General features: G+C 44.7%; 1 protein-coding gene across 50 annotated transcripts in view; it reads right to left on the bottom strand.

Annotated features, from left to right (window-relative positions):
* Positions 1-25,633, bottom strand: part of Map4k4 (mitogen-activated protein kinase kinase kinase kinase 4) — a 150,466-nt gene that overhangs the window by 15,426 nt on the left and 109,407 nt on the right. For 2 of the 50 annotated variants that reach the window (XM_037200203.1, XM_037200206.1), the window contains exons 13-24: positions 14,975-15,136; positions 11,959-12,045; positions 11,187-11,408; positions 10,320-10,481; positions 7,790-8,023; positions 6,681-6,787; positions 5,235-5,386; positions 4,518-4,615; positions 3,666-3,674; positions 2,254-2,429; positions 1,705-1,825; positions 550-741 (exon numbers count right to left, since the gene is read on the bottom strand). In XM_037200203.1, the coding sequence (XP_037056098.1) occupies positions 550-741; positions 1,705-1,825; positions 2,254-2,429; positions 3,666-3,674; positions 4,518-4,615; positions 5,235-5,386; positions 6,681-6,787; positions 7,790-8,023; positions 10,320-10,481; positions 11,187-11,408; positions 11,959-12,045; positions 14,975-15,136 (1,722 nt within the window). The remainder of the gene's footprint in view (positions 1-549; positions 742-1,704; positions 1,826-2,253; positions 2,430-3,665; positions 3,675-4,517; positions 4,616-5,234; positions 5,387-6,680; positions 6,788-7,789; positions 8,024-10,319; positions 10,482-11,186; positions 11,409-11,958; positions 12,046-14,974; positions 15,137-25,633) is intronic. The other 48 variants (XM_037200215.1, XM_037200217.1, XM_028865766.2 and 45 more) reach the window with 41 other exon arrangements.

The raw sequence follows: 25,633 nt of genomic DNA, 5'->3' as shown, positions 1-25,633 counted from the left end.
AAACCAGGAACCAAAAACACAACCGAGGCCTATTGGAAGGAGATTCTCACACAAGACAAGAAGTTTGTGCAGGTAAGGTCAAGTTTACCTAGTCACGGTTTCCTGTATTTTATAAACTGGATAAAAAGAATGAAGAGGCAAACTCCACAGATGACTACAAGGATTTCATGCTAAATACGTAATGGAGCCGAGAACACAGCAATCATTTTATTTACTTGAAAAAAAAACAAAAACAAAAACAAAAACAAAACGCACAGAATAAAGCAAGCCATGCAACTATACTTATCTAGAAAAAGGAAAGAGTGAACTGGCAAGTTTGGGGTGGGGGGGGGAATCAATCCATCTAGGGTTAGGGATCTGTATGCAGACCTGCACATGTTACTGGGGACTGAGGAGGAGGAGGAGGAGGAGGAGGAGGGCAGATTTTGACAGAAAAGCAGGGGGTGGGGGAAGAGGGAGGGGTCTCTGGGAAGGGCTTCTTTGCCAACTAGCTCCTAGGCAGTGCTGGTCTAACCCCAGGAAAGCGGCCAGCTGTGGGGCGAGACATACCTCGTGAGCAGTGAGCTTGTCCTGGGGTGTCTGTGGGGACATGGTGGGTGTCGGCTGGCTGGAGGATGGGGAGGAGGAGGTGGAGGAGGTGGAGGAGGAATGGCTTTGCTGTAAGAGATCTGGCAAGAGGTGAACGCGCCCCGCAAAGCCATTGCTCTCATGATGGCTGGCACGCTTTTGGTCAACTGCACTCTGCAGAAAAAACAGGCACACTGGTCTCGCTCAAGCACTGCTGACATGGCTGACGACACCCCTACTGATTGATAGCTGCTCTGGTTCGAGATGCTGTGTGACTCTTCACACGGTCAGATTACCGAGGAAAATCCAAGGGCATCAGCCGGAATTGCTCAAGCTTCCTTGCCAAATGCCCAGTTGGAGCCGAGTGAATTCAAAGTACCCAATGCAACCAAATGCAGGTAGCAAGGGTTTCACCTGGTTCGTTTGCAGCGACAGCATGGAAGACTACCCCCTTGTTCTCATTGTAAATCTGTCTAAACTGCCTCTCAAGAGTACCCTGTGGTTTCTCTGAATCCTGGTTTTCTCATGTTCTTCCTACCTTCCATCCAAATACACTGCTGTGGCATGAAACACTCAGGGCAAAATCCCATAGCCGAGAGACTGCCTGTCCTACTTCAATGAGGAGCCTATCACTTGGCTGAAGTCTACGTTAAGAAGGAACACACAGTTAGAAACACATCCTGGTCCAAGGAGACCACATCTTGCGTCACCAATAGAGATAACGGTCTTGGACCACAGGAGACCTGCTCATCCTTGTGCCCCGCTCCTGCTGCAAGGCCGCAGACACTTAGGGCCTCTTCCAGGCTCCAGGTCTGCACCTTCACTCTGTGAGCCTCCGTAGGACTCCCTGTGGCTTTTCTACCACTCCAACACAGACCGTGAGACTCAGCATGGGGCTTGGATGAAGGCTGCCACAGGCATGCAGGGGAGCAGCAATGTGCGGTGGAGACTACTGGCTACCTTCGTGGCATGCAGCACACTCCTACCTCCCTAGCCCAGGACGCCCTACCCTCAGAGTTGTGTTAACATGAAAACAGATGATGATGTAGAAATAGCATGAGTGAGTGAATGAGCAAGTGGGTTAATGACTACAGGAGAAGCTCAGCCTCTGACAACAGAAAGAAGAGACACGGGTACCTGGCGGACAATCAGGGTGCCCTCCTTGGATGGGGTCATGGCTGGCTCACTTTCGACATCATCGTGAACAATCATAGTCTTCACAGATTCTGTTTCCCCATTGCTCAGATTCAGAGATGACCTGCGGAGACAAAACCCACGCATGTCAAGGCGATCAAGCTGAACCTCGTTACCATCTCAAAGCTGTGGGGTGAAGGGAGGCAGCAGGCATGCGTTTCCTCTAGGATAGCAAGGATTTGGCTTCATCCCTTTGACAGAGAGCTCTCTGCAGTTTACTTTGCTCTTAAGCAGAACATTAGAATGAACACTTCTTTCTAATTACACTAAAACTTCCCTTTTATTGCACCCTTAAATTTAAAAACACAAAACACATTATGATATTGTGAGGAGGCACTGACGTGCGTGTGTGTGCACGCACACGTGCGCGCTATATTCTACTGAGTTCATGATTAAGTAGATGGGACTTGGGCAACAGCGTTAGGGTCAAAGGCTGCAGCAGAAAGCCGCTCAGAGGGAAGACGCTCATCTGCTAAAACAGCAAGCACTGACGCTGCTCTGGTGTCCTCTGGTCCCGAGGTGGAATCATCCGCTCCCTCCTGCTCCACGTCCTCCTCCTCCTCATCCGTGGTCCCAGACTCTTCACTGGAGGAGGAGTAGTCTGTCACTTTGTGAGGTGGCCGTACATCCTCCACTGCTCGAAGCTCTTTGGCCAATGCAGTCAAGTCCTAAGACCAAGGATGGAAAAGAGTGTTAGCCAAGGGAGGAGGAGGCAGGGAGGACACAGGCGATGAGCTCTTCAGGCTACCCGCCAGTAAGTAACCAGGGTCGGGGTCAGATCAGAGAGGGCTTCGTGGAGATTTGGTTTTCACATGAAGGAGTTTGTATAGTTTTTGATAGAAAAAGGCAGATGTCACAGGCAATCAGAATACAACGATCTGCTTATGATAAGCTGACAGCATTCTATTTTCAAATAGAAAGTAAAATTTTATGTCTGTTAAGTCTGGAGGCAGGGCCGAGGCTTTGCTGTGCAGACGTGACAGGACTAGAGAACAGCATTTCTTTTAGGGGGACTATTCAGAACACCAGCCTCTAATTACACAGATCTGAGTTAACATATCTGGGTTTTCTTCCTCCACATTTCATTAAGAATCCCGAGCCTGTTACGACAATGGAGTACCTCTAGTATACAGTCATCCCTCACTTCCCTCCAGGGACTGCCACCATCCCGAGTTGGGGCATTGGCGGCAGGTTTGTTTGTGTGTGTGTGTGTGTGTATGTGTGTGTGTGTGTGTGTGTGGTGGGGTGGGGTGTCTGATCTGCCACATGCCATGGCAATAGGCTAGGTAGTTTGCCACTGGCCTTCCTTCTAGAGTCAGCCACATTCCCTGTAATATGAGCGTGAACATCACAGGAAAACCTACTAAAACCTGGCTTCCTTTCTCCTTACTGTGCTGAGACATTTTAAGATTCTTATCAATTTGCTAAATCTAATTTCCCAGAATGATGATTACTTAGTCCTCTCAATACATTCTGAATCCAAATTCACTTTTCTACTTGGGAATTTTATTTAAAAGCCATGGTATTTTAAAAACCACTATACAGTTGCTTTTCCTTTCTGTTTAAAGAGCAGTTCTAACTTAGTTTTCTTCTTTTATGCAGTTAAGAGTATGTTTTTTCTCTTTGAATTTGAGCCTCTGAAATATCGGGTACCAAGTCTGAGCCCACTACATCCTGTTAATTATCTGCAGCATGCAGCAGTTCTAAAACTGGTGTTTCAAAGAGGTAAGTCTGCTAACAATAAATATCTGGAGCATGGTTTATCTCCTAAAACAGCTGCTTATCGTTTAGTTTGTAAAGTCTAGAAAACAGTAAGGCAAGTTGAGAGCAGAGTTCAAATTCAAGCCAAGTTAAGAGGCAGAGAGAGTGCTGCTGAAGCTAGACTTGCCAGAGTTAGGGCTTACCACTTCGCCCTTCAGGACACGGCAATTCACGGAGGCAGCGAGGGAGGCCATCGTTGATGAGGGATGCAGAGAAAAAGGGAGCAGACAGCAGAAAAAGAGGGAGGGGAAGAAGTCCAGAAATCAGTTCAAGCAGGAGACTAAAACTTCAATAGGCTTCAATCCACAAGCCCACCCCCACCCTCCAGTCACATAACTAATGAAGGGAAGGGAGTAGGAGGGGCAGTCACTGCCGTCATTCCAGAGGCCAAAGGCAGCACTCAAGCAACAAGAGGATTTGGAAAGCTGATTTACGACAGCTCATTTTGAAAGCCAGTGCTGTAAATGCCAAACTCATGGAGAATAAGGTTAATGCCCAGTAGTGATGACTCGTGTGTGTGTGTGTGTGTGTCTGTCTGTCTGTCTGTCTGTATGTCTGTCTGTGTAGAGGGGCTCCTAGCTTTTACTTAGTATTACTATAAAGTACCTGCTTCCTTTAAAAGGACCTCTCAAATAAAACTCCATTTTGTTCTGTACTTCTCTGTAAAGAGGACTGGACACAAAGTATAAGGCTGAAGTTGAAAAAAATCTGCTTCACTAGGTACTTCAGAAGTGAGATGCCTAAAGGGAGGACCCCCAAATGTATCCTGCTACGGGACATTCCTTCTGCTTCCTCACACCAGAAAAGGGCCACACAAAAATTAAACCACTGCAGGCTTCTCAATCCCTTTTTTTCCTTCCTTTTTTTCCCCTACAGATTGAACTTAGAACCTCCTAAGTGCAACCCCATACCCTAGCCCTTGGCCATATTCTTATTACAAAGGATTGATTGACTCAAGCGTGAGACAGAACTGATTGATTTTACACAGTCCTTACAGCAGGCTTGAGAGGTCGAAATACTTCTTTTTTATCTTCAGGTTTTTTGGCTACATTTTCAAGGCGCTGAGATGGAGAGCCTTCAGACTTGGATGATGCTGTTAAGAGACAAAAGAGCAGAAATAGAGATAGACACATATCGTAAACTGTCCCGGCCCCACTTCTGTCCACCAAGCTTCCCATTTCTCCCTGCTGACTTCTGCCAATCCCATTCATAGCAAGGTCTCCATGGAGTCTGAACTTCATGCAAAAACAAGACCTAGGGACACTCGGGCAGACTTTCTGATGTCTTACTTAAAATCCTGCATCTGTTTCACGGATGCTCCCAAGTACTATGAAGAACACAGTAAAGGGAGTTTTTAACTACTGTCATCAATAATACGTACTGAGGATAGCATAGGCCCCAGAATTCAAACTGGAAGAAATGTGTTCAAATCCTAGCTTAGGCATTTAGCTAATTTACTTTAGGCAAGTTACTTAATTACACTCAACTCTACAGTGCTTATGGTGCTAGGTGTGTGTGGAGCTTTGAAAACACAGCTGAGCAAAATTACAGTGACTGCTTATGATTACCTACATCCTTAGCAATCTATGCCAAAGAATCATTGTGAAACGCAGCTACATGCAAACCCAGGTCTCTTTTTATGCATGGAGGTCTTCTGATCACTAATTACAGCCATAGTTGTTCCCAGAGAAAGGGTAGGAGAGATAGCCTACATCTCACTCTGAAGCGTTCACCAGAGCCGCTCTGAGACCCAGGATGGGAGCCAGGCTGGGATCCTGAGTTGCTGGACCCCGAGGAGCTGCCACTGCCTGGCCTGGGGACCAGCTTCTCCACTCTCTCCCACAGGAGACGGGGCTCAATACTGCTGTTAGAAAAGAGGAGAGAACAGTGTCATTCCAGCACACTATGGCGTAAATGTGTACATGAAGTGGGACACGTGGGGAGGAGAGAAAAACCTATAAACAGCATTTAACACACAGTGTTACTGAAGCACGTGAAATCCTTAGTGTGTGTGAGGCGTGAGCTACATACACACAGTCTAGAGCTACAACCATTGCAGCCCTAATCGGAGACCCAATTCTTGACTGGACATAAACTTCGCTTAGATAATTACCCAGAAACTTTTCTGTACCTAGCTTGCCCTCATTCACCTATTACAGCTCTCACACTCTGAATGTCCACGGTCCATTCTTTTGTCTGAGATGTGTGTTGGAGGCAAAACTGGGGAGGCTTTCCTGCTATGGTCAGACCCACAGCACACATCTGCCGGGGAGACGTCGTGTCCTGGACACTGTCACAGGAGAATGGCAGGCTCTCTAGTCATCAGCATTAAAGGGCTGTCTGCAGATTTTGAACTACCATCCATCTAGCCACTTGTAACTATACCACGGTGGCCAACAGGACAGGTTCAATGCTGACCAAACTGCCAAACACTTAACAGTGGTCATCTCCAGGGCAAGGCTGGCAAATAGAAATTTCCAGGAAGCTGAACATGGAACCCACTCCACATCTGACCATATCAGAGCTGTCATCAGCCCCACATGTGATCGGCACTACAGGTGACGCCAGCACTTGAAACATGCCTGGTACCCTCCCGAGGAAGTGAAGCGCGACTTTTACTTCGCTTTGATTCAGTTAAATTCCAACTCAGCCTTGCATGGCTAACAACTACGGTGTCACGCAGAGCCGCCAACCCCAGCAGTGATGCTAGCTGACTAGCTTACTAGCCTACTGCAGACTGCTGTCACACTGACTTTGCCGCCATTTTCACACCAGTTCACGCCTTCACGGTTTCTTGTAGACTGAAAATTCCCTCAATTACAAGTTTCTCAGAACCTGTTCCCAAGTCCTCCATGCTGTATTTTACAGAGAAAAGTTGTTTTCATTTCAACTAAATACATACCAAGATTCAAATCTTTTTACTATAGATCAATTTGTTCATACTAATGAGGTAGGGGTGTGTGTGTGTGTGTGTGTGTGTGTGTGTGTTTGTGTGTGTGTTTGTGTGTGTGTATGTATATGTGCCTGTGCAAGAAACAGATCATGTCTTTTGTCCAGAACTTCAGCATTGGGAAGAGCACATTTATAAAAACTGATCACAGCTGACTCCAAGAGACTACATGTGCAGAGCACTTCAGTTCCTGTCATTCTCCCTTTACCTGGTAGAGTTTCTTTGTCCTGCTTGGCTATTTTGCTGTCCACTGCCCTGCAGTGGGGAATCCCGACGGGATAAGACAGGGGAACGAGATGTTGTCCTCACAGGAACCTTCAGGTAGGAGAAGACAGCAGTTAAAACTGAAGACATACGCTGAACAAACAAGCTCTCCTCCTCAAAATGCATTCTAACACAGTCCTCCTTCCGCTGCACACCTAGCACTGAGCCCCTCCCTCGCCCCGCCCCGCCCCGGTCCTGTCCCGATCGAGAGCCTGGACACTCTCTACATCCTGTGACACTGAAGTGATGTGGGGACTGAAGCTGGTGGCAGGGAACATACAATAGCACTTGGCTGAGTAATGTCAGAATCAAGAAATAAGCTCAAGGAAATCAATGGTCTACAAATAGATTAGCAGGAAGCAAAGACTGGCAAAGAAGCAAGAAAATATTTTAAAGGAAGCAAATTCCAAGTGGAGGAAAAAATACACTAAAATATGCCTTTTAATTTCATTTTTGCTATTAATTACAAAATACTCAACTTTATAATAAAAATCATTTTGTTAATTTTTTTTCCTCACAAGATTTTTTTCTGATGTCCTTGATATACACCATAACGGGTAGCTTCTGTATAAATTTCCATTCTATTTATTTTAGAAGCATTCTGTCTACACTTTTTCCTCTTAAAAATTTTTTTTAAGATTTATTTATTATTGTGTATAAAATGTTCTGCCTGCATGTATGCCTGCACACCAGAAGAGGGCACCAGATCTCACTATAGATGGCTGTGAGCCACCATTCGGTTGCTGGGAATTGAACTCAGGACCCCTGGAAGAGCAGTCAGTGCTCTTAACCTCTGAGTCATCTCTCCAGTCATCTCACTTAGATTTTGTTTTATTAAATTATGTTTAAAACCAGTTAACAATAAAAAACTAACTGACCATTGGCTAAATATAAGTGCCTAAATTTGGAATGTTTTTCCCACTATAAAAAGTTACTTTGAAATCTCATTACCCCTTTAAATCTGGTGAAGTCACCATCCCCATAATCAAAGTAAACAGTAAGTTTTCAAATAAAAAAGTAAAGGCAGCACACATCTGTCTTTCTGCTCCTTACCCTTGGAGGCACCTCGTCACTGTCTGATCTAGACCAAGCCTTTGGGGTGGGGTCAGGCACCTCCGACTTAGAGTCAGAGCTTTGACTGAGCGCCTCACTGCGGGAAGGTGGACATGGGTCCTGAGAACGAAGGTGGTGGTGTGCGAATTTGGGAGGAGAAGGGTCACTGAAGGAATGGGATCTCGAGACAGGGGAAACATTGTTCTTGAGAGATGCCAGGTGGGACCACTGTACCTTACAAGAAAACAAAACACAGAACATTCAATGCTTTCTGCACAGAACTAGCTTTCCTGGTCAACACTCAATCCAGAACAGGAGCTAGCAAAGTGAAATGTCAATCAGGGCAGCACAGACAAGTCAGGCATGGAGCAGCAAACCAGTTACGTTCTGATGAACTGAGAGAAAGGGCAAGTGTACACTCAGGGGACCCGGGGCCCAGACACGCTGCAGAGGGCAGGAACAGGAGCATTTGCAGACCAAGAGGACAGTGCACACGCGCCCATCCATGTCAGCGCAGAGGAGGAGACCACAGGATGGAGGCACTGCCACACCGCACACCTCCCCACCACCCTCACAGGACCCAGAGTCTGAGAATCTGACCAAGAAACAACAGGACACATCGTGAGCAATCAAAGCTCTTCCTATTTAGAAAGGCTGTAACAGTACAACTTAAAACAACCAGCTTTTCAAATACACTGACAATTTTTTCTTATTTCCTCCCAATCTTCTATACCCACTAATTTCTTTAGCAATGTATCTAATGTCAAGTCACCTCAGGCTGACCAGTGTTGGAATGTGCCTTTCAGTTAAGAACTCAAGGTGACTATTTGCCAAGTGAATTTATTCAGTTGCTTTTAAAAACTTTCTCTCAAAAATCTATGAAATATTTTCAATAAATGGTGTTTTGCTGTTGCAGAATAATTGCCCAACATTACAATTTTTGTAACTCTAGCCACATACTTACTCATCAGTGTATTTAGTGCAAACTGAAAACAGGAAGTCCTACCTTGCTTGACTTCTGCAGATACAACCTGTAGCTGAACCCCAGTGCACAATCTCTGTGGCTCACAGATAGATCCAAGTAATCCTAGTTCGGGTACAATTTCATACTACTAAAGTATTTCAAATGTTCACTGGGAAAGCATACAAACCAATGTGTCACCAAGGAGCAGTACAGGGGACTCAATGTTAGGTGTCACGTGAGAAAGTTTCCCTCTAAGAACACTTCCTGGTCAAGAGCATTCTCAGCAAAGGAGGAGGAAAAGAGAGACTATTTCTAAATACTGTATTCATCACTCATGAAATTTAAAAATGAGTCCACATAACTTAGTCTACTTCTTATAGATAGGTTTGCCCCTTGTGTTGGGTTTAACTTTCAAGACAAATGCTTCTTGTGCATTTAATATGCATCTCACCAGGACACAAGCTCCAAGTTTAGGAGCAAGTGGTAGCCAAACTCTTCTAATTGGATCTGTTCTCTTACCCTATTCTCTATCTTTTTCTTTCCATCTTTTATTCCTGGAGTTCTCTGCTGCTGCACCCCCAAGAAGCCCCACCCCACACACTGTGCCTCAGATCTGCTCCCCTTGACTCCTTGCTATAGCACCCCACTGTTGAATAGGAGAATTTGTTTTTGTAAGCACATTCTCAGGTGAAGGCATTTGTCACAGCACAATCACTGCTTCTGTCTTAAACCCAACTTTCCCCTGGGGACACACAGAAGTAACAAATGCAGGGAAGCTTGGGATCTGCCTGAGGCAGCCTGCAGTACAGAACAAAGGAAGGATCTGAACACTGTCTTCAGGGAGAGCAGGAATCAGGGCTGGAGGCTGACTTTCAGTCTGAAGCTCTGCCATCTACTTTCCTGTCTAGACAAGAGGGCAGCTTTTCTTTTGACCACTGAGACAAGGCAGAATATGGTACAGACTGAAGGAAAGGTCATAACCTTTGTCCTGACCTCCTCTAGGAAATCAATTTTTAACCCACTGGTCATAACCTATTTTGAATCTTAAAGTGTTTGTGAATCTGGTTTAAAAAAAAAAAAAAACTTTCCCAGAAAAATCTACATATTCAGCCAAATAAATATAATTCTGCATGGAATTACAGGACATCTTCAGTCTCCAAGGGTCCTCCAGGGAGCTGAGTATCACAGGGGTAAAGCACTTACTTTAAAATGTTTGTGAGAAGAGCTTCTGAATCTCTCCAAAGGTGCTTACACAATAAAACCAACTTTCTAAAAACTAGTGAAAAAGCATTTGTTTAAGAGGAAGGAGGGACTTCACATCTGAGTTAAGGAGGGGGAAAATGAAATTACTGACTAGTGGTATTCCTAATCAGTTAGACACAAATCTTTTTACAAAAATCGCAACACTCTTTCCCTACAGCTGAATGCATCTCCTCCTCCTCCTCCTCCTTTACTCTACAGCTCCGGCAGTCCTCTTCTCCTCCCAACGTGACAATGAACTAAGGGCGGCCTGGTGAGCCACCATGCCACTATGCACATCTTCAGCACAGCCAGGGCTGCTGCTACCTGTGGCTCCGCTGGTCTCTGCAGGGCAGGGTGCACAGACTCGGAGTTGCCATTGGAAAAAGATTCTGATCGGGAAGGCACCGGTGGCTCCAATCCTCTGCCTGTTTGCTTAGACTGGGCCTCAGGGGAGCTGTGGTTAGTCTTTCTAAATCTATCGTCCACCTGCGTCAGAGAATTAGAAGACAGACAGAGCTCCATGTTAGTAGGGGAAGCAGAGATGAAGAAGGAAGTCCAAAAGCAGGACATCATGAGAAATTTTGTTTTCTTCAGGTTTAAGAAAAGAGAGAGGCAGCTGCGGGGGGCGTAAAGCAGGGCTAAGATTTGATACAGGATTTTTAAAAACTATGAAAATGAAAAGTAAGCAAAGCAGCCTCTAAGATAGACTCAGTGCCCAGTCTCATTACTGTAACCCTAAGAAGAGTTTGTTCCCTGACTCCTCCCTGTGAAGGTGGATGTAGAAGAAGGGTGCCATCTACAGGCCAGGACAGCTCAGTACTCCTGGAAGCAACTAAGGCCCTCGGCTAGTCCAGAGAGGAACACTAGGAACAGCATCCTAGTTGGAGGCCCTGTGACCACCTGCACCAGCGGATGCAGTATGGAATCAGGCTGAAGGTCGTCCACTTCACCCTCACGTGAGTCTTACACCAGACCAACATTCTCTCATTCACACGCTAGAGGATGATGGTACCAAGCACTCCTTCGTGTAGTCTGGCTTCCACCTCCCCTAACATTTGTGAAACGAGGCACCCCCATAGAAAACAAAGGCAAATTTACTGGTCCAGTCTGGCATTCATGGGCCAATCGTGAACGACATCTCGGAGCCCGTTCAGGACCGACGTTTAAGCAACAAGTGAAAGAAGAAGATACCTCCCGAGCTCTGTCAGCAGGGTCGTAGTGTGGCTTGGACTCCGGAGCATGATAGCTTGGCTTGCTCCTGTCCTGCTGCGGCTGCTGCTGCGGCGGCGGCGGCTGCGGGTGCGGCCTCCTGTGGTCGTGCTGTAGAGACAGGAGATAGGCTTGTTCTTGTTGCAACTGCCTCTGGAGCCTCTCTGCCTGCCGGTGCTCCTCCATCTCCCGCCATCGGCACTCCTTGGAGAGGGAGAGGGCAACACTGAATCTGGGGACCGTGGCGAGCTCACCTCTTCTCTGGGTCCCTTCTAGACTTTGGTTTGTTTAAATAGCACTTTCCTCTCTTGTATAAAGAGCAAGGCAAATGGTTGGGATTTTTAAATAGCGTGTTACCTGTGTAAAATTTCACAGCATTTGCTAAATGTAACACCACTGCAGAGTAAAAGAATTCAATTAAACATCAGATTCAGTGGTAGATATACACACACACTCAGCAAAAATCCTACAGCATGTGCAGTGAGCCTGACACCCTCAGCATCTTCACAGTCACTGAATGCCAAGTTCTGGTTAACACTCGCTAGGCATCTACCAGCCAAGAGCAGCTGACTTACTAATGGGAAGTAAACAAAGGCGGGTCACTCTGTGCTTGACAGCATGACCACAGAGGACATCCTCACTAGAGCCAGGCTTCACGGCAAAACCAAAGGCTCTGAGGGTCACCACAGCTGGCTGACTCGGGGGAGGGAGCACGGCCCTGTGGCTAGGGGATGGGACAGAGGCGGGGCGTTACCAGTAACATGGCCTGCTCCTGGAGCAGCTGCTGCTGCAGGATCTCCAGGTGCCGCTGCTCCTCCTCCAGCTGCCGCCTGATGTACTCCTGCCACACAGAGATGACCCAGCAGTCAGTACACCCAGGAGGAAAGCATCAGTCACCCGTGTGGGTCACCGAGACCTATGCAGTACACCCAGGAGAAAAGCATCAGCGTCACCCGTGTGGGTCACCGAGACCTATGCCAATAAGCCTTACAGCGAACTCACCAAGGAGTGAAGGCCTAATCTAAGAACAACCTCGTGCTGAGGACCTTTGCAAAGGCTTCAAGCTGGCCAGTGGAGTGCAGGGAGTCTGACACATTCCAGGGATATACATGGCAGCGCTGTTTGAACACTGCTGTACGATTCCAACACACAGTTTTAAAGGAGGATGTCTTCCTCTTAAGATGCAAGACAGACTCCATAGAAACTGTAGTTCAGGGTCAAGGGATTCTGATTAGTAAATATCTGCTTAAAAGGAATCATTTTAAAGAATCACGCTTTCAGTAAATTTTGAAAACTAAAATCCAAATCTGTTTAAGACCTAAAAACCAAAGCAAACCAAACTTGTGCTTTTGCTAATGATTCTGAAGGTCCCTGGAGTCACTATAGTCTGAAGGATATGGCCCGGGGTCATAGGCTATGGGCATTTCTCTACAAGTAGACTGGCCCAAGCTCTTGGTGATGAGTGTGTGTTTGTGTATTGTGCACAGGCACACATGCACGGGCAGATTGATAATGGCAGTGGCAGAAAATGACCAATCCGTATCACAATGGGAAGAGGTAATCACACAGAGTATAACACACAGAGGGAATGATGCTATCGTGACATGCCTAAAGTCCTGAGTTCAAGCTCCAGTTCTGGGGAAGAGTAAGTGAGAGGTGGGAACATAACTCAAACTTGAAGTTATACACATCCTATTTGAACAGAGAGATCAGGAGCCCCTAAACCCAGTTCCGTCAAAGACAAGCCATATGGCCTGCTGCATATATTCAAGCTTCCATTATTTTTTTTTTTCATTTGAGAAATGGAACATGAGCTAGATATGAAATAACTCTCTAGAACAAGAAGCTTTCCCATCAGAAAAACCAACACTAGCACCCCACATTAAACAAAACTCCCCACCTGTCCTGGAAGGGGAACAAAGGAAGGGCACCTGGATCACTGCTCCATGGGACTAGGTTCTGTCTCTATAGGTGCCTCCTACTGACCAGCCCTTATTTCATAGCACATGCCCTGAAGTAAAAAGCCAGACACGGGCTGAATAGATGCTTAAGTTAACCAATAGTTCTGCTCAGGAGAATACCAGACAACAGAGAAACAATGGCCTGTAAATACTCTCAGAGCACCACATCTTACAAAGCCAACTGAGCCCCCAAAGCCAGGTCCCTTTCCCCTACTTACACCTGACTCACCAAGATCATGCTAAGCCTTTGTGATGGACAAGTGATCTTAGCTGTCTGAGAAAGGGAATCTGAATCCCAAATCATATTTTTTGAACAAAACAATTAAATCTTAACTTGAAAGATCAAGTTACTATACTTATTTATGTTCTACCTTTAAAACACAAGAAAACTTGGTGTGGGGGAATCACATGCTATCCAAACCACAAAGATCCTGGCATACGATAAACACAGAGAATACGACATATACACACCTGTGTGGGAATGCAATGTGAACTACAGCAAGTTTAACAGAGAATTATTATTTTGCAATCAAAAAGGAAAAGCAGAGTAAAACAGAACCATTTTTAAGAAATCCTTAAAATGCAGGGTACTTGCTAGTCACAAATTTTTTAATGGTTCTTAAGATTTCTTTATATTTTATATTTATGAGTTTTCTGCCTACATGTATGTTTGTATAGCATGTGTATGCATTCGTGGAGAAGGTCAGGAAGAGGTCATTAGATCTCTGGAACTGGAGTGACAGGCAGTTGTAAGGTGCCCTGTGGGTACTGAGAATTGAAGAGCAGCCATGCTCTCAACTTTGAGTCAGCTCACACAGCCCCCATTCACAAAATCTGAAAAACTACAACTGGCACCATACATTAAAGGTGACGGAACACCCTCAAGCCTCCCATCCTAATCAACACAGTAACACCCCAGGTGACTTCTTGACAGGTGGCATTTTCACAAATTTGTACACCTCAGGTGTAAACATGATAAAAATATTACTAATCCCCACCGCAAACAAATAAACACTACTGTTAGAGTCAAGAAGCAGACAGTGACACTGTAAGCTATAGCATGGAGGTCCTAGTAAACACTGGGATATATGCAGACCTGTGAAGGCTCAGACACTCAAGGTCCAGGAGGAGGGTCAAGGACAGTAGCTGGATCATCACATTTGGGAGTTAAAATCATGGTCTGTAAGTACTTTAAATTTGAAATCCAAGTAGTATTCAAATGGTCCCCATTCATTGACTTTTCTTCTTTATTCAAAGCTCAAAACAAAGAATGATCAATTTAAAGACAGGAAACCCAAAAAAAACTAAAAGTTATTTTTTTGTTTGCATAATAGTTTAAGAAATTTACAAATAAACTATAGAAAGCAATAATAAAATTACAAGCATTATAAAAAACTATTTTTTGTTAAACTATACCAAAAAAAACCCCTTTACTACTATAAATATATATGCAAACTTACTCAGCCACTAGATATTTCAAACATTTATTAGAAATTCCCTTACAGTTGGTTTTTAATTTCCTGTGTAAAAAGTTAACATCACCCAGCTATCTGGAGTGCACGGTATGTAAGCCAAGCCTGTGAACATACACCCACACCTGTCGTATGCCACACTCGTCAAGACTCTGGCTCGTTTCAAAGGGTCTCTAAACTGTATCAGCTTTTATTCTTCTTGAGGATAAGGAGTCGAGTCATTCATGTTTCCAACGTGTGCATGTGTGCACACCCATGTGAATACTTCTGGCCCCCGGCCCCCAGCTCGGCGGCTAACCAGCGCCAGATACCTGGTTACCATCCTCTGTAAACTCACCTGCTCCCGTTCCACTCTCCTCTTCTCCTCCTCTGCCCTCCTCCTCTCTTCCTCTTCTTTCCGCCTTCTCTCCAGCTCCTCCAGACGCCTCTTCTCCTCCTGCTCGCGCCTCCGCTGCTCCCGCTCCTGCTGCCTCCGGGCTTCCCGCTCTCGCCTTTGTTGCTGCGGAAGAAGAACTGTGGGGTTACCTGGGGTCTGCCAGCTGTGGGTCTCACAGATGGGCTGACAGTGCTAGGCAGGGGCCAGTGAGGCCACGCTTCCGGACCCCACCTCCACCGCTCAGTTAGTCTACATGGACCGGGTACTGAACAGCTTCTCCGTAACTACTGGTGGAAGGTGTAACGTCTCTGAGTCCTTACAGGGTTTGGTTCTAACCTTTGACAACCATCACCCTCACTGCCTACGGAACCACACCACTTACGGTTATTCATGGGCATCACTATCTAGAACTCTTTTTTTTTTTTTTTTTTTTTTTTTTAGTTTTTGGAGACAGGGTTTCTCTGTGTAGCTTTGCGCCTTTCCTGGAACTTTCTTTGTAGCCCAGGCTGGCCTCGAACTCACAGAGATCCGCCTGCCTCTGCTTCCTGAGTGCTGGGATTAAAGGTATGCGCCACCACCGCCCGGTGCTATCTAGAACTCTTAAATCAGAACAAAAAGAAAGAAATGATTAAAGGGTAGAAAAAAAGGACAAAGAAAAGGAGACAAAAATATCTTAAAAATTAGAAGCACACATGAGGAAAAAAGAACAAAAAGAAATAGGCATCAGCAAAGACAGCAAAGCATCACTATTATTGCTAGGAATATCTCAAAGCTCCCAGGGAGCACATGTGAACTTCTATGTCCCTGGCTCTGTAAATACTTAACATTTAAAGATCATTTGTTGCACCTAATATAATTCTCTTTCCAACCCTAGGAAGTCAGGATCTCATTCCTACTGTACAGAAAACAGGCTCAGAAAAATAAAAAGACTTGTCCAATGTCACCAGCCAAAAACCCCTGCTTGAACAGCCATTCTGCCTTTAAAGCTCATTCTTTAAGTCCACACCACCCAGCACCCCACTGACAGATAGAGGGTACAACCAACTCAGCGGACTCAGCTGCTCTAGACACGCACACAGTGTGCAACGTGGATAACACAGCCACTTCCCTGTTCTTGCACAAGGACACAGCACCTGTCAGTACAGCACTTACATGCGGTGCAGTCTAGAGTTTATTAGTTCTTTCTACGAATATGGGAAATGCTAACTCTCAACCAGCACTGTCCAATATACAGCCTCAAGTTACATACTGCCACTGAGCATGTAAACTGTGGCTTACGTGCCTAAGAAAGTGAGTCCACTAGTGGCTACTTCACTGGACAGCCCCTCTACAGAACATACAGTCACTCACTCTCCGAAAGAGAAAACTGATCCAGTCCACAAATTCTATCCGTGACACTATGGCCAACCACAAGACAAAATAAATAAAAATATTATATCAAAGTGTATAGAGGGTACACATCACAAGGATTTGTTAGAGCTTAGTGCCGTTCTGAATCCTCCCCCCGACACTCAACTAGTGTTTGTGGAAATAGGCACTGACGTCCTCACAGCCTAAGGCATGTCCTGCATGTATGGTGCCTGGACAGGGGCTGGCGTCCCACTGATTTTTGTGCAGTCTTCCCAACCACGGTCTGAGCTGGCCTGCAGGCCTGCTGCTCTGCTTTTTGTCTCGGTGTTGGCTTTTAGAAGCATTAAGTTAATGAACACAACTCACCAAGGTTGGACGTGAGGACATAAAAAGAATGGAGCGCCTATTTCAAAAACCTCCACAGTTTGGGTGGCAAAAGCATCATCATCCAATTTCAACCATGCCATCCATACATTCCCTGCTTGTTATTTGGTAGCCTGTCTTTATAGCTTTTTTTTTTTAAGTCCTTGAAAAGAAGAAAAGTCAGACTGTATGTTCAAAACCCAACGTAAAGAGGGCAACTGAGAACCTATGTACTGAAATATTCACCAGGCAGGACCTTCCTGCACTCTGCTCTCTTCCAGCCTTCTGGTCTATGCCTTGAGCTGAGGGAGTTGAGCTGGAGGAACAGTCCTGCCCCCAGTCCTTTCAGCTCAGATCTAATGCAGCATTCCCTGCCCACAATTGCCAGAGATAAAATACCTTTATTCTTTCCAATAAACTAGGTACAAATATAAAACGACTTCCTCCTACCATAGGACTCTATGAACATGCTAACATACGTAAAAGAAACTCAAGAATCATATTTAAAATGTGGTTCTGGAGCCCTTCCCCTTCAAAGTAAACGGAACTACAACCTTTCATATTCCCTATACAGCAAAAACAAACAAACAACAACAACAACAAAAAAAAACCTCATCAGGCCACTGCATATAATATACAACAGCTAACAACGAAATCATTTTCCTAACTGCGATAGTAAAAATCATGTTGTTTGTTTTTTTTTCCAATTGGGAAAAGTTGCTTAAAGTATAAGCTATTTAATTCCACTACATATTCCTGGTTAGATACCTTTTCCAAAGGAAAACATCTTTTGAACTTCTTGGTTGTGTAAACTTTATTACAAATAAAACGAAAGACTTCTGGTAAATGTGAAGCCGGGATTTGAAGACTACTCTCTTAGTAGATGCACTTTAAAGCCTGGGACCAGTGACTTCCTCCCTGAAGTCTCCAGGATGAAGATACAGGCTAAAGCCAGCTGATGATGCAGGTCACAGCAGAAGGGACTCTCTAGTATGACGTCTGCAAAGGGACCATCCTCTCCCAGAGTGTCACAGGGTTTGTCAACCACACTCAAGGACAGGCTCCATGCCCAGGAGTAGGTGGCCAATACAAAATGAACTCCATAACTGGGGAGGGGGAGCCTTGTTTCATTTGAGCCTTTTTTTTTTTTTTTTTTTTTTTTTTTTTTTTTTTTTTTTTTTTTTTGTCTTAGTGGTTTGTTTTGATTTCTGAGAGAAAGACAGAGACAGAGAACATAAAGTTGGGTAGGTAAGGAGGTGGGAGGAGCTAGGGAAGGGGGGAAACATGATGAAAATATACCATGAAAAAATTAGAGAAAAATAAAGAAAAATTCACAATCTCAACAAAAGCAGGCTGGGAAGAAATACAAACGTAAAGACTTTTCCTCAACCAGACAAAGGGCAAACAAAAAGGGGGAAGGTAGCAAGCGTCTACACCCTTACAATGTCTCATTAGCTTCAGAGAACTCAGGTGCCCAGGCAGTGACTGGATCAGGCCACGGGACAGAGCACACCGGAGGCTATTTTACACAACGTCCCATACATCAAACAGCTACATGGGTTTAAAAGGTCCTCTGGACTCCGTGCATCCAAGGTGGGGTCAGGTCTCAGCTGTGCTCTGCTGATGTACACAGCCTCCCGTGTGAGCCCCACAGCACAAAGGTCCTGAGGTGTTGGGCTCTGTGGAGATACACAGGGGCTTAGAGTGGAGACTTTAAGAATTACCAGTCTTCAAAAGAACTGGGCTTCCCCATTCCCAGCTCACCACTCTGAAGTATGTGTTTTGGCACAGTGAGATGAAAAGAGAAACGAGGGGATGAGGAACTGAGATGCTCTGTGGTCTAAAGGTGACCAAGACACTCTACTCGGCACAGAAGCAAAATCTGTATTTAGATTTTACATTGGCATTTTGATGTTTTTACGATGACTGAGAGCTCAGAAGTAGATATGTGTCTGTCAGGTACACATGCCAGATGTTTTGTTCTGTTTTTCTGTGTTTAAAGATCACAATTCTTACTCTGAAGGGATGAACAAGACTTGCAATCTTGCCCACAGTAGTTCTACTCTTCTTTCTAAATAATATGTTTATGGAACTGTTTAAGTAACTTTCTACCAACTAACATCTCCCAACCAATACCCACTGTACTACCCTATCCTATACTCCCACTCTAGTCCTAACAGCTTCTAGTGAAATGAAAACGACATTTATAGCTAGCCATGCACAAGGAACTTTCCCAGCAGTCTTTCAAGGAGTTAGTACCTGCCTTACTTCTTATCTGACCCACCACCAAATCACAAAGCAATCTTGTTATAAACTCTTCATTATTGTTGAGGAAACCAGCCATTCTCTTTAGTGTTGGTGAGCAACACTCCTGCAGCTTTCCTGTCTACATGCTTCTCCAGTAATTCTGCATTTACATCTACCAACTTTCTAGAAGCCCATTTTCACTCTCCTTGATAGGATTTCATTTATTTTCAGGGACAAATTATCCAAGCAGTTTCATCAGGAAAAGTGAAAAAGGTAAAAAGCTTAAGAACCTGTACATATCTAAAAATCTTTATTACTTCTCAACAGAAAATTGTAGCTAAGGAAATAATGTCCCCACAAGCCTTCCTGAGATCCTGTTAACATCTGATTTCTGGTACTGAACACTCAGAGGCCACTGGCTCTCAATACTGGAACAGGGCCGCAAACTGCCCTCCCTTCTCTGCGGCTTTTAGTCCCTGTCTTAACTCAGGGACTCTAAGATGACATATGGACCTCTGCATAGGCCTTTCTCTCTCTTTTTGTTTTCAATCATGCGTTGTGTATGTAATCAGTCTTTCAATTCAGAAACTTGTACCTGTTGGTTTTTGACTTTGGTTTACTATGTAGCCCAGGCTGGCTTTGAGTTTTCCATCCTGCCGCCTCGTCTCATAAGTGCTGTCATGACAGAAATGCGTGTTTCTCCGTTCTAGAAATTGTTTCACTATTTTCTGTATGTTCTCCCTATCACACCAATGCCTTAGAATGTCTATAAAGGCTACGTGGGGCTCCTGGATCAATTGGTTTTCTTTTGTTCTATTACCCATCAACTTGTATTTTCTAAGAATTTTAAAACACTTCAGGAAATCTTATTTTTTGAATATTCTTCTTTCATGACTATATCTCAATTTTCTATGAAAATTTATATATATATATATATAAAATATGTAAGAGATGGTTTTCTCTGTTCTTATTTTGTCTCAGTTGGCTCTGTTGTTGGGGACCAAATCTGGGACTTTGCATGCACAAGGCAAGCACTCTGACACTAAGTTCCCTGTTCTACTCATCGTAAACTCTTCCATGATGAAGACACTGCTCAGTGTCTGTGGTTTTGGCTCAGCACTTCCACTCAATCCATGAAAAGTACCCTGTGAGTGGTACCCAGATGGATAACACCTCACAGTCTTGACCGCTTCTTAGAGCTTTAAGATCTTTGCGCTGGTCAGGGTCTCCAGGGAGGAACTTCACAGTATTCTGGGAATCCCCCTACAAAGTCTGGAGAAAGACTGTGGGAAAGAGAGGGCATTTATAATGAATGGTGTGGCTGCACCAATGTGCGAACTACTGAGGTGTGCACGCTGGCAGCCAGCTGACTGAAACACCCACTGAAGGTGCCCTCTGCAGTCTGTGTGCTCAGGTCTCATGCTGAACCTCTCTTGTTCCTCTCCCTCAGAAGATGCCTGCTCTTAGAGAACATATGGGGGAATATCTCTCTCTCTCTCTCTCTCTCTCTCTCTCTCTCTCTCTCTCTCATGTGTGTGTGTGTGTGTGTGTGTGTTGGTGTGTACCCTTCTCTGACAAACCTTGCTTTCAGCTCCACCCATTACTGTTTCCAATGCACTACTTAATTTCCACATTCAATCTTCTCTCTTCTTGTCTCTGGTTTTTATAACATCTTAAATTTTTCTCAGTCATTTCTGTGAGATTTCTCAGTGAAAGAATTTTTAAATTGTTCTTCAAAGTCAACAAGATTAATTTTTATTCAATTATTATAAAGAATTAAATTTAGTAAATTTAATTAAAATATACTACATTAAAAACAAACAAACAACAACAACAACAACAACAACAAAAACAGCCTCCAGGGCTGGAGAGGCAGCTCAAAACTTAAGAGCACTGGCTCCTCTTCCAAATGACTCAGGTTCAGTTCTCAGCACCAAGAGTGGCTCACAACTATCTGTAACTCCAATTCCAGGGGATCGAATGCTCTCTTCTGGCCACTGTGGCACTGTATGCATACAGTGCATGGATATGCATGGGTAAAACACCATATACAAAAAATAAAATCTTAAAAAAAATCCTCAATTATTGACTGAAAGCTTTCAAAAGGCATTTTTTTCTCGTAATTTCAAGTGAAACTCGTTAGGGATTTAAGTTCCTTGAAAATATAGTTACATTTCGCTTCTTTCCCCCTTCCACATATAAATCACTTTCATAAAAGGAATATATGCTCTTGTATTATATATTGATATATGCTATGATATATGATGATATGCTATGATGATATGCTGGGAATTGACTCCAAGGCCTCCAGCATGACAGGCAATGGTCAACTACTCCTGAGCTCCCCTGTCAGCCTGTGTGCTGTGTTTTTTATTAAATCCAACCCGTGACAAGCACATGCCATCCTAGAGAAAACTGTTGACTGTACTCAGCATCTCACATTCAGAGTGATGGAAGACTGAACTATCTATGCAGAGATGAAACTCAATCAAATCCTGAAGTAATTTTTGCATATAGTGTATACAGGCTTAAGAGAATAACTGCTATATGTAGGTAGTGCATCATAGTTTCAAAGCACATCCTCTGCTTCTCAGGCTAGAAGGTCTTTGGGTGTGCAAGATGTCCAAGACTCAGAAATCTCACGTCTAAGGATCCATTTTCAAATGGGTACAGCATCAAAAGCCCCCTTTCTTTTCAGAGATACACACAGGGCTACAAATGACTGACTTATCCACTTGAGAAACCTGTATAAATAAGTATCATGGGTATATGAAGATGAAGATTTGAACAGAAAAATTCACAACATAATGGGCACACGTAAAGATTCCTGAGACTAGGCCATTAAGCAAGTCTTAGAAGAAGAATAAATGAACAAGCCCAGTGGCCAACGCAAAGAACAAGATAGTTTCTTTCTTACTCGCCATCAATATTAGACTTGACTACTCACAAGTATAAAGTATAAACTGAAACAAGAGTATATAACTGCTGTAATTAGGGAAGAGGAAAAGAAGGCAGGTCCAGAGTCACCAACATTCAACCTCTTAGGTAGTGGAGCAGTGAGTGGTGTCAGCAGCAGCAGCTGGAGAAGGGCAAGTGCACACTCAGGGGACCTGGGGCCCAGACACGCTGCAGAGGGCAGGAACAGGAGCATTTGCAGACCAAGAGGAGGACAGTGCACACACACCCATGCATGTCAGTGCAGAGGAGGAGACCACAGGACGGAGACACTGCCACACCGCACACCTCCCCACCACCCTCACAGGACCCAGAGTCGAAGAATCTGACCAAGAAACAACAGGACACATCGTGAGCAATCAAAGCTCTTCCTATTTAGAAAGGCTGTAACAGTACAACTTAAAACAACCAGCTTTTCAAATGTGTCTCACTGTCTCTCTCGGGTTCATTTATTGTGTATACAGTGTTCTGCCTGCACACCAGAAGAGGGCACCAGATCTCATTACAGATGGTTGTGAGCCACCATGTGGTTGCTGGAAACTGAACTCAGGACCTCTGGAAGAGTAGCCAGTGCTCTTAACCTCTGAGCCACCTCTTCAGCCTCCTAAATCTATCTATCTCTATCTCTATCTCTATCTCTATCTCTCTCTCTCTCTCTCTATCTCTCTCTCTCTCTCTCTCTCTCTCTCTCTTTGGGGGGGTTTTTCGAGACAGGGTTTCTCTGTGTAGCTTTGCGTCTTTCCTGGAGCTCACTCTGTAGACCAGGCTGGCCTCGAACTCACAGAGATCCACCTGGCTCTGCCTCCCAAGTGCTGGGATTAAAGGCGTGTGCCACCACTACCTGGCTCCTAAATATCTCTTAATAGATGATTAATATGAAAGGCCAGCTTCTTGAAAGAAAACAGCCTAAATGAAATGACTCTGCTATTAATACCTATAAACATATACTAGCTTAACCTTGTCACTTTTATCAGTTTAATAAAAATCGAACAAACTGAAAAGCTGCACGATGCTATAAGAATGATCCCCAAGGTCTCTCAAATGGTCCTCAAGGGTGTCAGAGTAAATGCATACTTTTCTAGCTGTGCTTCAATTACCCAAACCCCTCACCAGTTTGGTACTGAAGTTAAAATCTTCCCTAAGTCTGCCATGTTGATACAGCTCTAAGGTCCATTCAAACATGCCTTGGATTTACTGGTGTTAGTACTATACTCTTCCAGTATATTCTAGTCTCTGCCATTCAAAAGCCTTGAGGACATGCTACCACACACATGGGACTAACCCTGTGCTTGCTTATGTTACAGTTTGGATCACCTTATGAAAATAATGGCTGGATTTTCCCCAAAGAAAATTCTCTTAGGATATCAATGTTTGCTGAATTTGCCAAATTTAACTAAAACTAAAAGCACAAGACTGCATGTCAAAAGAACACTCAAGAACTTACAAGAGGTTCTTATAAACAAGACAGCCACTGTCTGGGAAACAACTGAGCCACTGCTGGCTGGACAGAAGCAGGGCCTTAGCTTGGGGGCACACTGGCTGACATCTCTGGGAATGCTGCAGGTCATGACAGCTGGAGCTGGGAAAAAGGTAGCACCAGGCCAGTGAGGACCCTGATGTCAGACGCTAATGATTTGCAAAACAATGGCCTTTTGTATGCAAGGGCAAGTGAGGAAATGGATCCTACTCCTTTGAAATGTGTGGAAAGCCTCTGAAAAACTTGAGGCAAAAGAGTTCAAATTTTCCCTCAGAGCCAAAAAACACAACAGACACATGACGGCTTATTAACGCTTACTGAGAAACTGTCTTTCCTAATGCCAACCCCACTTCACAAAGAAATTGTCTTTTCTCTCACTTCCCTTTGTCTTTTAATTTACTCACTTCTTCTGGCCCCTCCAAACTGGACTAATCCATGTGTCCTGGGGGAGAGGAAGAACTCTACTGAGCACACACTCTATGCCCACCCTGGCAGAGGAGGGCAGTCCCCAGTAACAAAGCCACAGCGGAGATTCCATAACTAAATGCTAAAGAAGAGCGTGGAGGAGAAGTCAGTTTGTTAAACAGCCACAGAAAGAACGTAAGAGGAAGAGTGTGCATCCTACTGCAGTGTGAACACACAGACAGGAAGAGGGAAGGAGCGGCAGAGGAAGGAGCCAAGAGCCTTAGTGAGAAGACTGGCCTGTGCGAACTCAGCATGCTCTTCCGTTCTTCCCGGGACTACAAGAAAGCAACAAGAAAAGCGGAATGCAAAAAAATCAATCTTGGCAAAACTAGAAAACCAATTCCAAGCCATCTAGGGGAACTGAAGACACAGGAACCATGCCCCTGTGTGGAAGACTCTCAAGGCTGCTGACGGACCAGAACTACCTGACTAGGAAGGCTGGAATTTCTTGCCTGTCTTTTGCCTCCCCTGTGTCTGACCTACTATCCACAATTTCTAGGTAAATCCTCTTGGAATGCATTAACACTCCTTGGATCCACAACAAAGTTTAGGTCATCAGAGAGCGGCACCTGGGGTGTCTAACAGGCTCTCCTTAGCAAAGCAAGGAGGACTTCCTGACAGAAGCGTCCTGACCTGCTTGTCCTTGTTCAACCACGACAACTTCATAAAGCTGTTACCATTTGGGATTAGGGCACCTGGGGTAACATGGACTATTCCTAGCCACGATCACTCATATCTGGCTCCAGAATCAACTGTGTCTTATCCCCTCTGAGACGACTGCTGCACCTCATGTCCATACATAGCACACCAGCGAACAGGAGACAGAGCAGCTGGTATCTAGGTGGCTAGGGGAGAGGCACAAAAGTACTTCTGAAATATGAGGGACCTGTTAGGAAGAAAGGGGACACACCTAGCTGCAGCAAGGCTAGTTTTATGGCAGGTGACAAAACAGGGGACTTCTGTACCATGTTTTCCCTTACTCCTCATTTTTAAGTATCTTTTGCTGGCCTACTGAAAGAAAACCATTTAGGCGTTTTTAGTTTTTTAAATTACGTTGATTTAGAATGCACATATGAGCAGCATGCTCCCACAGTGCACATGTGGAGGTGAGAGGACGACTTGGAAGAGTGTCTTCTCCTTCTGTCACGTGGGTCCCAGGGGCTGAACCTCAGGCCATCGGACCAGGGGCAAGCACCTTACCCACCCACCCAGCCATCTCACTGGCCCAACATTCACTTGTCTTATGAACGGGGCTGAGTACCTTCACTTACATTGTTCATAACAGGAATTTTTATTTCAAAAAAAAAAAAAATGCCTGACGTAGCCTTTTATTGAAAGGGCTACAAATCACTCAGCTGCTGTGGATACTGCTCTGTATGCTATGAATGTGTTGCTCTGATTGGTCAATAAATAAAATGCTGATTGGCAAGTAGGCAGGAAGTATAGGCAGGACAAGCAGAGAAGAGAATTCTGGGAACAGGAAGGCTGAGTCAGGAGTCGCCAGCCAGACACAGAGGAAGCGAGATGTAAAAGTACCAGTAAGCCACAAGCCACGTGCAACTTACAGATTAATAGAAATGGGTTAATTTAAGATATAAGAACTAGATAGCAAGAAGCCTGCCATGGCCATACAGTTTGTAAGCAATATAAGCCTCTGTGTGTTTACTTGGGTCTGAGTGGCTGCAGGAGCCAGGTGGAGACAGGAAAACTTCAGCTACACTCAGCCTCAAAGATTCCCAAATTACCTTCTGGAACCTGGGGTG

The sequence above is a fragment of the Peromyscus leucopus genome, chromosome 16_21 (assembly GCF_004664715.2).
Source record: "Peromyscus leucopus breed LL Stock chromosome 16_21, UCI_PerLeu_2.1, whole genome shotgun sequence".
NCBI classification, from domain to species: Eukaryota; Metazoa; Chordata; class Mammalia; order Rodentia; family Cricetidae; genus Peromyscus; species Peromyscus leucopus.
The sequence above is the reverse complement of the archived record's forward strand: the minus strand, read 5'-3'. Positions and strand labels throughout refer to the sequence as shown.